Raw genomic sequence first — 13,333 nt, 5'->3', positions numbered from 1 at the left:
TGTCCTCTAGAGTAGAGATATTTGAAAAGTAGTTCACACAGATGATGAGGGAAACAGGGAGAAAGATTTGATGAATATCAGGTGACTAATTAATTCCTAACACTCAAGATGTGAGTTTTATTCACAAGACTGAATGTCCACTAAAATGTAGGGCAAATTCTGGATAGTTCTAAGTCAGCTTTTCATCATGACAGTGAAATACCCAAGAAAATTAACTTTATAAAAATGAAAGGTTCATTTCAGCTTATGTTTTTGGAGCAAGAGGGGCAAGATTGGTTTGTTCTTGGATGAGGGCAGCAATGATGAAGTGTGGAGTTAGGGTCATGCAGTCAGCCATGAAGGAGGCGGGGGGGAACATACGTGTCTGTATATGTCTCTGTGGTCTCTTACAAAATCACCAAGATTTAAACCCATGGGCTCTGCCCTAACGGCCCGTTCCGATCCAACCACTCCCACAGGCCCCACCTCCAAACACTAACACTTAGTGCCATTAACGTATGACTTCTGCGTATGAAGCCCAGCGTGAGTCCAGGAGCAAAATCGTGTTCGCACCACAGCAGTTGTTTTCTGTGGTTGAATTGGTCATAGCACGAAGAGGTCTAACAAAGCTAAGACCGGGGCTTCAGGCTGCATAGTCCAGTGGGATTATTTTTGATGTGTGGTCACTGGTGGTGACCCTTGTCCTAGTTGATCATTTTGACCATAGGCCCCAGGCCACAAAGCAGGACCAGGAGAGAAACTTGTGCCGTTTTCGGTATATCTTAATGCTGCTGGAAAAATATCTCAAACACACACCTTTCTTTCCTATATCTTCCTTCCAGAATATTCTCAATGGAGTGGCATCTCAGTTTTTATCTTTTAACACTTCCCTGCCTCAAGACTTCTCACACTTCCAAATCTTCTGCCAACTCTAGATTTAAATGTTATTTCTTCAGAGTAGCTTTCTTTGCACCCCAAAAATAAGTAGGATTCTCCTACTGAGTGCTCTCTTGCACTCACTCTACTTATTACACTACAGTGTGAAATTAATATTTGTGTAGCTTGTTACTACCTTTCTGTCCTATTGATACATAGCACTCTACAGCCTACAGAGCAGGTTGTCTTGTTTTAAGGAAAACCGTGTACTCAGATCCTAGCAGAGTACACTGCACACAGTAGGCATTTGAGAACTATCTGTTGGGCTGGCGCCATGGCTCACTTGGTTAATCCTCCACCTGCAGTGCCGGCATCCCATATAGGCGCTGGGTTCTAGTCCCGGTTGCTCCTCTTCCAGTCCAGCTCTCTGCTGTGGCCTGGGAAGGCAGTGGAGGATGGCCCAGGTGCTTGAGCCCCTGCACCTGCATGGGAGACCAGGAGGAAGCACCTGGCTCCTGACTTCGGATTGGCGCAGTCCGCCAGCCATAGTGGCCATTGAAGGGGTGAACCAATGGAAGGAAGGAAGACCTTTCTCTCTGTCTCTCTCTCTCTCACTGTCTAACTCTGCCTGTCAAAAAAAAAAAGAAAAAAAAAAAGAACTCTCTGTTGGAGAAACAGGTAGACTATCACCTTAGCAATCAGTGGTTCCCCCTAACAAAGCACACGCCGTTTTGTAAGATCCGTGACCCGGCTGTTAGGATTTATGTAGAGTAACACATGCCATCAGAACGCAGAGCAGAAATGGTCATTCACTTTTGGTGAAGGTATTTACACAATGAATTTCTAAAAATGCTGATGTGGAGGGAGGAAGTTCACGTGATCTTACAGGGACCAACTTTGCATCCTAAATATAATCATTTCAGGGAACGAAAGCTGCAAAATCTACGAAACCGGCCGCCTCGGACCTGCCTGTCCCTGCTGAAGGAGTGCGCAACATCAAGAGCATGTGGGAGAAAGGGAATGTGTTTTCCGCCCCCGCTGTGTCAGGCACCCCGAATAAGGTGCGTGCACGACTTTTGTCTTTTAAGTCCAGAGGAGTGGATCTGTTTTTCCCTTCTGTTTTAGGGAAGTTAATAATACAAGCAGACTGGGGGCCAGTGCTGTGGCATAGCAGGTAAAGCTGTAACCTGCACCACCAACATCCCATATGGGCACCGGTTCCAGTCCCAGCTGCTGCACTTCCGATCCAGCCCCCTGCTATGGCCTGGGGAAAGCAGCGGAAAATGGCCTAAGTACTTGGGCCCCTGAACCCGTGTGGGAGACCCAGAGGAAGCTCCGGGCTCCTGGCTTTAGATAGGGCTCCTGCCATTGCGGCCACCTGGGGAATAAAGCAGGAGATGGAAGATTCTCTCTCTCTCTGTCTTACCCCTTCCCTGCCCCGTAACTCTCTACCTTTCAAATAAATAATCTTAAAATGATAATAACCATAAAAGCGGTGAAGAAGGTGCAATCCATACTTTGTGTGGCAATGACCACAGAAGTGAGCTCAGAGAGAGCTGTTCACGAGGCTACTCTGTGTAGTAGGCTCCGGCTGTGGAGCTCTAAATGAAATACCTGAGATCGATCCTCTGCTCTTGGGTTCAGGGTAGAGAAGGTACAAGGGGGAAGAAAAATCAGACAACGTGTTCTTTAAACATCAGTGGAGGGCCCGAAGTCATGCTTACTGGTATTTTGAGGTTGTTTTGGTGGTTTCTTCCCAGCTAAGGTTTACTTGGGTGACTGACTCTTTGTAGGAAACCGCCGGCCTGAAGGTGGGAGTTTCCAGCCGCATCAATGAGTGGCTAACCAAAACCCCAGATGGCAGCAAGTCACCTGCCCCCAAACCTTCTGTAAGTAACTCGTCAGTTTTCTGAACTTCTTTGATCTCTCAGTTTGCAGCAGCAGAAGGGAACAAGCAGTTGGTCTGTTTCGCTAGAACACATCGTGTCCCTGTTCTCAGTCCCTGCTGATTAACCAGCAAAGAGGTGTGGAGCACAGACATCCTGCGCAGTCGCACCGTGTTACCCGCAGGCTCACCCGGGACCAAATACTCACCTCTCCACTCCACGTGGGGAAGGCAGTCAGCACGTTGAGGCTGTTCAAATTTAGACATTTTGCTGGCCTATTTGGTTAGCTTCTACTCTATAAACTAAGGACAGGGAATTTGACAATAAAATGTCAAGTTATTTTGGCTACATCTCTGGCAAGAGCACCCCTATACTTTTTCCCAAGTGAATACACACATTGGCTTTTTCAAAATCTGTGCTTTCTGATTTGCCTAATTTCTAATACTTGGCACAAAAATATGGTTATTGGGTAGTTGTTGAAATAATTGCTTCAATTTTGTTATTAACACCTTCAAAGGAAAGTCATTTTTTAAAAAAAAACACGCAGTGAAACTGGAAACTAGACAAACTGGTTGTGAATGTTGTTTTTGAAAATCTACCTTCTTTTTAACTTATTAAGCCTAGCTGTCTTACTATAAAAATACTCTTTCAACTTTTTCATTGATGTTTGAGGGTGCTTCAAAAAGTTCACAGGAAGTGAAATGCAAACTTTTAGTGTAAAACTCATTGAAATCCATGTGCAGGTTTTTTTCATCATATGCATTTTCTATGAACTTTAGAAAATATCTCTATGTATGATAATCACCTTGTGTTTTTTGTTATAGCAAAAACCATGAAACTCCCCATTGTGTATTGCTGAGTTTTCTTTGAGAAGTTAGCTTTTATATCTTTGTTGGTGCCCAGGGGAACTGGGAGTCAGCTTCCATGCCCCTCGTTCTGGAAGAAGGAGAGAAATTTTCCAGATTCCTGGCTTCTGTGCTGTGGAAGCATGGTGGCGTGGACTCCCTATATAATCTCCAAAGTCACTCAATCGTATCATTTTCCTTGAAAAGAAAAAAGTTCACAATGGAAATGCTTGCATACCCTTCTGGGGCATAATTCCTTGTGCCATTTAGTTATTTAGACTACTTTCTTTACATGAGGACTCATAAGATGTAAAAGGCAAACCCAATGTACCATTTAAAAATCTTTATATATTGAAATAAACTTTTCCCCCAACCCAGTAGACACAGAAAAGGGGGCATCTCACAGGAGACAGTTGAGGTGAGAGACCATACCCAAAAAGTATGTACTCTTCAATGCTTCACGTTTCACAGTTCTGCTGGTGGCAGAAAGAGTATAAATTATTTTTTTAAAAAAGTTTTTTTACAGTTGATCTTAGTCAAAGGTCAAGAATCAATAAAAATAAATTTTAAATGGTAATTTATGTAAGTTTTGTGGTTCCAAGCCGATAATTATCAACCTTTTTGAATTATGGACATCTTTGAAAATCCATGAAATATAAGGACTGACTCCTTCAAAACATGCATATGGCACAAGTTCATGAAATTCATGGATTCCCCTGAAGATCTCTTAAGGTAGAGAGGATAAAGAGAGAAAGATAAATTAATATGCCACGTGGCTAGAGGAGATGGCAGTGTTTTCACATCTGTGGTATTTCTGATCTCTCTCATTTCTGTACTGGACTGTATTCATAAAGTTGGTCCAGAATTTGCTCCCTAGTCTTTTACCAACACTGCAACTAATAAGCCTATCATGATCTGAATGTTACCTGAATAGAAAAGTTTAAAAGATGAAATTCTGTTATTATTACCATAGATATAACCGTGTCAGTTTCCCCTTGGGCTGTTGACAACTTCCTAAAAAGTGTCAGGACAAAAGACTACTACAGGGAACTTACAGGATCATTGCTGGCCTCACTTATGCTTAGATGATTTCCTAGACCATCGGCTGGTGGGTAGAGAGAAAAAGCAAGGGAGAATGTGGCACCTGGTATTGGTTTTAATGACTCTTCCTCCTCTTTGATTTTCTGGACCAGTGTGCCTTCCTGAATAAGGACCAGACTGGAAGAAAGTGATATGGAATGAATGTTAGGAGTGAAGTGTGAGTTCGAGTATGATTATGAAGCAGCGTTAAGTGTGATACACATTCCAGTCTTAGGAGTAACCTGTACTTTAGACTCAACACCATCTCGCAGTACGGATTGCACCTGGTAGTCTTCCTGGGAGACGAGACTCGGAGGCCAGCTAGATGGGAGGGTAGTTCACAGAGACTGTGGGTCGAGAAGAAAAGAGGTGAAGCTTTAGCAATGCAGAAACTGAAAAAGACGCTGCAGGAGCACAAAAGTTGGCAGGAAAAATGTCCAGGGAAGGCAACTTACAAAGACACAGCAAGCAAGATCCTAAGTCTTGTCCAAGGGTCTCCCGCTGGTAGCCTGCAGCTAAGATCTATGTGGTTTGACCCCCTCTGTTGTATCTTATTTTCCTTTTTTAAATTCTAATTTGAACATATCTTTAAAGTGTGGAGACAGGCACATGCACTCTGGAAATGGTTGATTCCCTCTTTTCCCTATTTTCTTACGTCAAGCCACCTCAGACATTGATGTTTCTAGTCTGGTCCTTCATGGCAGGCATCTGAGTTTGACACCCTTGGGACTCTGGCCAGCCTGACCTTACCTAAAGATGACAACAAATAGGAGACCCCCGAAGGTGTCCTCTGGTTTGGGGCGAGAGATAATTCATCCCCAGCCCATTGCTTGTGTTCCTTGGCATGAGTGGGTGGAGGGGAAAACTTGAGTTTGTGTTTGTAGATGTGCAGCGTGTGGCCATTAAGAGAAAATCAGAGAGAATTTCTTTGAAGGAAATGGTCCTCAGCCAGTGAAACCCTAAGGAGGAGAGTAATTCTTAGGATTAAAGCTCACTGAAGTGGCTGGTGTCGTGGTGTAGCAGGCTGAGCTGCCTCCTGCCACAGCAGCTTCCTGTATGGGTGCTGGTAGGATTCCCAGCTGCTCCACTTCAATCCAGCTCCCTGCTAATGTGGCAGGGGAAGCAGTGGGAGATATCCCAAATATTTAAAGAAAAAAAACCTCACTGAAGAGAAAAATCATATTCTAACAGTAGTTATGTAATGATTTTACATTACATATTATACTTTTATATTACATATTATACTAATAATTAAATTGCGCGAAATATTTTGTCAAATCAGTATTTTAAGGTCCCCTAAAATGAACATACTTCAAACTAGACATTGATCTGTGCTGGATTCTTTGTTGAAACATCTATTGCTATTTGCAGATAGAATTTAGAGGATTTTGGAGTAACTTTGTAACTGAAATTCAATTTATCTGATTTGTCTTTCTTTGTGTCTATATGTTACATGGAAATTAAAAAAGCTAATTTGTCTTTTTCTTTTTTCTTTTTTCAAAAACAATGTCTTTCTCAGCTGACTTCTCTTCTTCGCTCTTTGGTCTTTGGTTGACTGGAAACCAAACTGCTTCTCCTGCCTTCATTTCTTCTTCTTCCCCTGAGTGGGTCTTTATCTAAAATGTTGTCTGGTCAGGTAATGTCATTTTTACTTCCCCTTTGATTTAAAATGCCAACTTGCAGCTTGGATACTCAGATTTTCTTAAAAACAACTCTTTAAACCCTTTATATGATCTTGGAAGATTCATAGGCAGGATCTCAGGGAAATGCAATCTATTTTCTTGGGTAGAAAAACATTCATGTGAAAGAAAAATATTTGTCTCATGTGAATTAAATAAATAAAGTGATATTAGCCACTTTCCAGAGCTTCCATCAACATGTTTCTAATTATAATTTCCAAAACTTTAAGATGGTCTTTCAGACAATTTGGCAGCTTTTAACCATGTTGGCAAATGGAATGGAATTCTTCAAAAACAATCTGATTTGTTGCTTCATATCAGGAATTCATGTCACAGAGGAAATCCAGAAACTCAGTAAGATTAAGGCAAATATGAAATTTACATGGTACCGTTTAGCGATGCATTTTCAGTGTTGCGGTCTCAACACCCTCTATCAGAAATATGCCCACTTAGATTGGTATCCATGGATAAAGGCAACTTTTATTAGTTTGCCTTCCTGATGAAAAAGGATTTGCCAAAGTAAGCATTTCTATTTCAGCAAAACACATTTCTTTTCTACCAACGACCTTGTGCCAAGTACTAATATAAACAAATGCTGGAAGAAAAGCAAATGGAAACAGAAATTTGGATCCTTATCCAAATAAAATTAATTATGAATTAGTAAATACAGTGTAAAACTCCATAATTATGATTAATCACATTTTGATGTTTCCTTCCCGAAATTTCTACACAGTCTTCCATATGTCATCCACTGTCTGCTTCTCTTAAGGATATGACTTGTGATTGATGTTATTTTTGTGGTGCTAAGTTCTGTTGATCCATTCAGAATTACCCACTTGCCCCCCAAGAAACCCAAAATGATTTGTGTGATTTTAGCGTGAGGAAAGTCCAGTTAGGAAAAAGTCTTCATTTGGGCTGCCCTTTCCCCTAACACAGTGACTCCAGTGCATACGGTTGGCTGGGCATGTGATGGGAGAAGGATGTGTGACTCAGTTACCACATGGGGCGTGAACACTTCATGCCCAGGGGGAGACCTAAAGCCACCAGGAACACTCACTTGAGAGGTACCCTCCCTGAGATGGGACAGGGGCAGGGCACCTGCACTTACTCTGCAGGTGGGAAATGCTTATCAACCCCCAGATGAATTATCATAAAATAACTCCTGCTCTGTTCTCTTCCAAGAAGGTAGAAAGGTAGAGAGAGCTCACGTTATTTTAAATATGCTGATATTCCACGTAGTCAACAAATCAGTCCTTGGTGCAGGAGAGAATCCAGATGCTATGTGTAGTTCCAGTCCATTTTCATATCATAAGAATAAGATCAAAGTCTGTTTAATGTCAAACAATAGCTCGATTCTTTCTGTTATTAGTTTGCCTGGGTATATAGTAGGTGATAAATTGATTCATATGGACAAGTGTGGCAATGTATTTAGACCTGGCCAGAAAATATAAAAGGACCACTTCTCCATTGTTTCTGCTCTCTCTTCCTTAGGACTTGAGGCCGGGAGATGTATCCGGCAAGCGGAACCTCTGGGAAAAGCAATCTGTGGACAAGGTCACTTCCCCCACTAAGGTAATCTACTTGGAGGACTGGCATTTCAATGAGATGTTTTCCTAGTGAATCCCGCAGTGTAATGGCCTGGGGGCAAATGAGACCTAGCACTGGCCCACACATCTTTGCTTGGTTATTAGTTTCTAAAAGACCTGTGTGAGTACAGTCAAAAGGAAAGCTTCGTGGAGCCTTTGGCATTGCAAGTTTGTCAGTCATGCAGCACGAGTAGCCCACCCCTGTGGAATGGTGCCCAGTAAGACACTGTAGATCTGCCATAGAATAGGAAGATTGGCAGCGAAAGACTGGAGGAGATAACCATTGTCTATCTTTCCTTATGAGGTCCCAGCATTGTCATTGGAAGAACGTTTAAGGAAAATGTCTGTTTCTCTGGGTGTTCCCAAGTTGCCTTCTGGACCCATTCTAGATTATACTGCCATTTCCAGCAGCCTGGGACCCAAGGTTGCTATGGCCAAAATTCAAAATATATCTAAAGTACAGTGATGTTTACCACCTAAATGAGTGAGCGTGGAGTCCTCTTCCACTTTTGGCCTTCTGAGTATAGGTTATGCTCATTCATGAGAAATGATTCCCTGGACAACATCTAAAAGGATGCTCAGACTGAATAGGACAGCTTGTTAACCAAGGAGCTAATTCATATCCCAGTTGTAGCCTTTTTCCATTTCAAGTAATAGCCCAGTATTCTCAGAAAGAGGAAAAATGAAACAGAGAAATCAGAGACCAACAGTAGGATTAGGACAGGCTGCTTTGGGGTCGATGTAGAGCTCTAGAGACAGAAGCACTCCTTAGGAAGACCCGGGGTGAAGGCCGCATCAAAGGCAATGAACACATCACTTGTATTCACTGAAGGGAGTGAAGTACTGCCCCTTTCCTACTTTCTAAGTCTAGTGCAGCTGCCTGAGTTGTTTCCCTATTAGTTGTGCAGTGATAATTCAATCCAATAAAAGCCAATAGCCCAGCCTCTCACCTTAAAGTGACTTTTCAATAGGTTACATCTTCTAAATGATTGCTAACTGTATTAAAAATACCCAGTAATAATAATCACTACTTCGTACCACTGACAGCGTCCACTACGTGCCAAGAGCTGTTTATTACCACATTTGATCTCTCGCCACCATGTGAGGTCAGCAGGATTGTTTCTATCTTATAGCTGAGGAAAATTAAGCTCAGAGAGATGGAGTAATTTTCCCAAAGCCGTACAGCAAATCAGCAGCAAAGCCTAGATCGCCGCTCAGTCTGATCTGAGCCTGTAGTGCTCACCATTATGTGCTAACCATTACTTTCCACTGAGGATACACATTCAGCAGAAAATGTGAAGTTGTGGAATTCCTTGTGTGATTTTCTCCTGGTGGCAGGGCAGAGGGGAACTTTTCATTTGTTTTCTAGACAAAGAATGAACTTGGTGGACTAACCCTTGCTAGCCCGGGCTTCTTACCCTTCAGAAAGGGTGGTCCAAGTGTGGAAATAGTCTCCATTCTGAGTAGGACATGTCTGCTACCTGCCACCCATCACCACAGGTCCAGGGGAATCCCTCTAGATAGCTCTCCTCTTAGCCAGAGCTCTGGGAAGTGGAGCAAAGATGTTTTAAAATGCTGGAACTCGAATACCACCCCCATACACAAGAACATGAGCAATGCTCCCTGGAGGGTACAATGTGGTGGGTAACACACACTCACTAGCTCTGCCTCCCTGGGATGTGTCTCTGAACTCTTTCCATACCAATAATAATGATGATATAACCCACCAGACTCAGAGCTGAGCTTATGAGATGCCAAACAAGCTGTCTCCTCTGCTCCAGAATGTCAAATGCTTCTTGCCGTGCCATCATTCCATCGAAATGAAAATGCACAACACGTTTGAAAATGGAAATGCATAAAAATCCCCAGCAAGGATTTTTAATAGCTGACATGATGGGGGAAGTCATCAGACTAGGAGTGTGGACCAGGGAAGTCTGGGAATAGGGGTGTAAGAACAGGAGGGAGGAGGAAGGGTTGGAACATGGGCAGGAGGGAGGGTAGGGTGAGAAAAATCACTATGTTCCCAAGTCTGTGTGTATAAAATACGTGAAACTTATATAATTTAAATAAAATGTTTAAGAAAGAATAGGAGGGAGAAAGTAGAGTTTGTTAGATTGAAGTGGGAGAAGGTAAAAGATAAGCATATCCTAATTCACCATGATACGTGGACATGGCCTCGACTGGGCTAGTTAAGTCATGTGTGCCTGTTTTGGAATGCACACTACACTGCTGGTCCTTACCATGGAGCTTAAAAAAAAAAGATTGTGACGGTCAAGTTAGGAAGAGGGACCAGAAAGGAGAAACAAAGAGGGAAGCTAGAAACAAAGAGGGAAGCTAGGAGAAAGGGTAGAATAAAAGATCGTATTTGAGGAGCATTCCAGTAGTGCTCCCGCATTTCGTAATCATCTGTGGAAGCCATAACTGGAATCTGCCCCCATTTTCCTTCCAACAAAAACCAGTGTTTCTGGCTGAAACATTGCAGGCAGTCGATTTAAAGTTCTTTTCTCTCAGCAGGTCTGAGGCAGTTCAAGAAAGAACCCAAACTCAAGACCCTGGACCAGCTCAACTGTAGAGGGCTAATTTGCTCTGTTTTATATTTATGGTGATTTACTAAATTGGGTTCATCTTCCTTTGTTTTATTTTACAATATCCCAGTAAACCCATGTATATTATCACTATATTTAATAATCACAGTCTAGAGATGTTCATGGTGAAAGTACTGCCTTTGCACAGGAGCCTGTTTCTAAAGAAACCCATGCTGTGAAATAGAGACTTTTCTACTGATGATCCTAATTCTGTCTGAACAGTGATTCCAACCACATTGGAAATCAATACAAAGAGATCCAAGTTGAAAATTGCCTGAGGAATGTGTGCAGTATCTAGAAAAATGAACCATGGTTGTTGTTTTAAATATAGAAGTCATGTTGTTTCTGCACTTTAGAATAAAGCATGGAAGAAATTATCTTAGTAGGCAATTGTAACTCTTTCTGAAAGTAACCCATTTCAGATTTTATATACTGCAATGATTGTCTTAAAAAAAAAAAGATGTACTGTTAAGGTATTACTTTATTTCATGCTGATGCATATCTAAATTGGATTATTCTGTTAGCTGACAGTGGTACTGATTTTTTTTAGATTGGTTTGTGGATTTCTTTAGTAGTAACAGTAGCCTGAACCACATCTTAGATTACTCGATGATGTATGTATGTGCATATACATATACAAACACACTAATGATAGAATGCTTTTTTATGTGCTAGACAATTATATTTAGTAGTATGTCCTTGTAACTAGCCAATATCACAGCTTTTTAAAAAATTAAAAATCACAGTATTATATTAATATTTTCATATTTGCCAACAGAAACATGGCAGATAGGTATCGATATGTTTTCAATGCCCAGTGACCTGTAAGAAAAAAAAAAGTATTGAAGAAAAGAGAGACTAGAAGTGTCAAAACAAGTTGAAATTTTCTATAAGACATAGTATTTAGTTTATAATTAAAAGCAGGCTTGAAGTCCAGTGTGAATTTTATTAAATCTACTATCTAGATCAAACTCACAACCTGGTTATTCATAACAAAGTTCATAAAAATTGGTGGATGTGATATCTAAGGTCCTTTCCTTCAGAAAAAATTAAAGACAAGAGTTTTAGTGACTGTATTACACATGGAATTCCATGCTTGGGTCTAAGCAAAGACCAGTGTTTGCTAATGTCTGGAAGTAAAGAAGTAAAATGAATACAATCCAGTATTTAGGAGGCAGGGCAATATTTCCATTTTTATATACTCCGAAATGTTCTTAAAATTAATCTTTTCTACCTTTATTAGTCATTGGTACTTGTCATATGTTGATAATTTGTCAAAATTTCAAAAGTATATTTAACTTTTACTAGTTACGTATTAGTTTACTAGTGAGTCTTTATTGATTCACTGCTTTTACACACACAACCCAGATATCAGGTCTTATTTTAGCCTATAAGTTTTTATTCTTCATAATAGATGATGGAAAATTGCTCCCGCGTCTTGGCCAAATGTTCTCTATAGACATCTACAAGTAGTATAGTTCTATAAACTCATACCTCAGCGGACTTAACCAAAATTGTTTCAGGCTCAGTCCCTACCACAATGAGAGGGCCTCCCAAGGAACAATTTTCTCATCAACGAGACTCCTCCAGTAGCGCTCACCCGGGAGGCGGGCATGAGGAGGGATCACCGCTCAAAGGTAGTTGAATCCTAGCTTTTGGCAGACATGGGCCACCAAGATTGCACAAGTCGTTCACCCGTGACAGAGTAGACACACGTCTATGTTCAGATAAACTAGAATTTACCTGAAACTCCCTATTTAGCCTTAACTACCATCATTGGAGTGAGATGCAGCCAAGTTTGAGGTAACATTGCTGTGTTGAACTTTTGAACAAGAGCTTTTCCTGATTGCTATTATATATTTTTCTAGAAAGTGTAAAGTTGAGAAGAGAATGTATCAATCCAGACTTTTATTCCGGTATTTGGATGGAATAAATTTTAGGGTAGAATTTTGTTCAGTTTGGATTTAATTTGTTTGAAAAACAAACTCATTGTTTACTTGTTCAATTAGAATTCTCTGTTATCTTTAAGAAGTAAAACTGCAAGCTGACTAGCATGTTCTGTGAATCTGCCATTCATAAAAACTTTATGAACACTTGGTATTTTTCACTGATAACTGATCGCTGCAATAAAAGTATATTGTGAAAATGCATCTACAATAAATGGAATTCCTCCAAATATCTTTGCCTCGCTTATTTCTGTGTGTTATATTGCCAGATGTGTGTCTATTGTAATAAAGATGATGGCATGACAAAACCTGCATTTCAGATTGAGTCTTGGTTTTACTCTTGGAAAAGAAAAGCATGTTTATATTTTAATGCTCTTATTGTAATTTTCTGACAAAATATTGAAAATTTCTCTGATCTAGACTACTGACCAAACATGTATGGATAAAGTTGGGGGAAAAAGGATTTAAAAATTCTTCTTTAAAAAAAATTGAATGTTCCTTCATCATCTTCCCTGTCATTCCCACTGTAGTTTCTTTTTTTTTTTTTTTTACAGGCAGAGTGGACAGTGAGAGAGAGAGACAGAGAGAAAGGTCTTCCTTTTGCCGTTGGTTCACCCTCCAATGGCCACCGCGGTAGGCGCGCTGCAGCCGGCGCACCGCGCTGATCCGATGGCAGGAGCCAGGTGCTTTTCCTGGTCTCCCATGGGGTGCAGAGCCCAAGCACTTGGGCCATCCTCCACTGCACTCCCTGGCCACAGCAGAGAGCTGGCCTGGAAGAGGGGCAACCGGGACAGGATCGGTGCCCCGACCGGGACTAGAACCCGGTGTGCCGGCGCGGCGAGGCGGAGGATTAGCCTAGTGAGCCGCGGCG

The 13,333-nt window shown here is 41.4% G+C and overlaps 1 protein-coding gene across 6 annotated transcripts in view; it reads left to right on the top strand.

The window, feature by feature from the left end:
* The window catches only part of CALD1 (caldesmon 1), a 193,789-nt gene extending 181,013 nt beyond the window's left edge, over positions 1–12,776 (top strand). For 5 of the 6 annotated variants that reach the window (XM_062198303.1, XM_062198037.1, XM_062198107.1 and 2 more), the window contains 4 exons: positions 1,779–1,916; positions 2,649–2,744; positions 7,837–7,917; positions 10,443–12,776. In XM_062198303.1, the coding sequence (XP_062054287.1) occupies positions 1,779–1,916; positions 2,649–2,744; positions 7,837–7,917; positions 10,443–10,451 (324 nt within the window). In that variant the 3' untranslated portion in view covers positions 10,452–12,776. The remainder of the gene's footprint in view (positions 1–1,778; positions 1,917–2,648; positions 2,745–7,836; positions 7,918–10,442) is intronic. The other variant, XM_062198167.1, reaches the window with a different exon arrangement.
* Positions 12,777–13,333: the final 557 nt, after the last annotated feature.

The sequence above is a fragment of the Lepus europaeus genome, chromosome 1, assembly GCF_033115175.1.
Source record: "Lepus europaeus isolate LE1 chromosome 1, mLepTim1.pri, whole genome shotgun sequence".
Lineage (NCBI taxonomy): Eukaryota > Metazoa > Chordata > Mammalia > Lagomorpha > Leporidae > Lepus > Lepus europaeus.
Note: the sequence above shows the minus strand (reverse complement) of the source record. Positions and strands in the feature narration are given on the sequence as shown.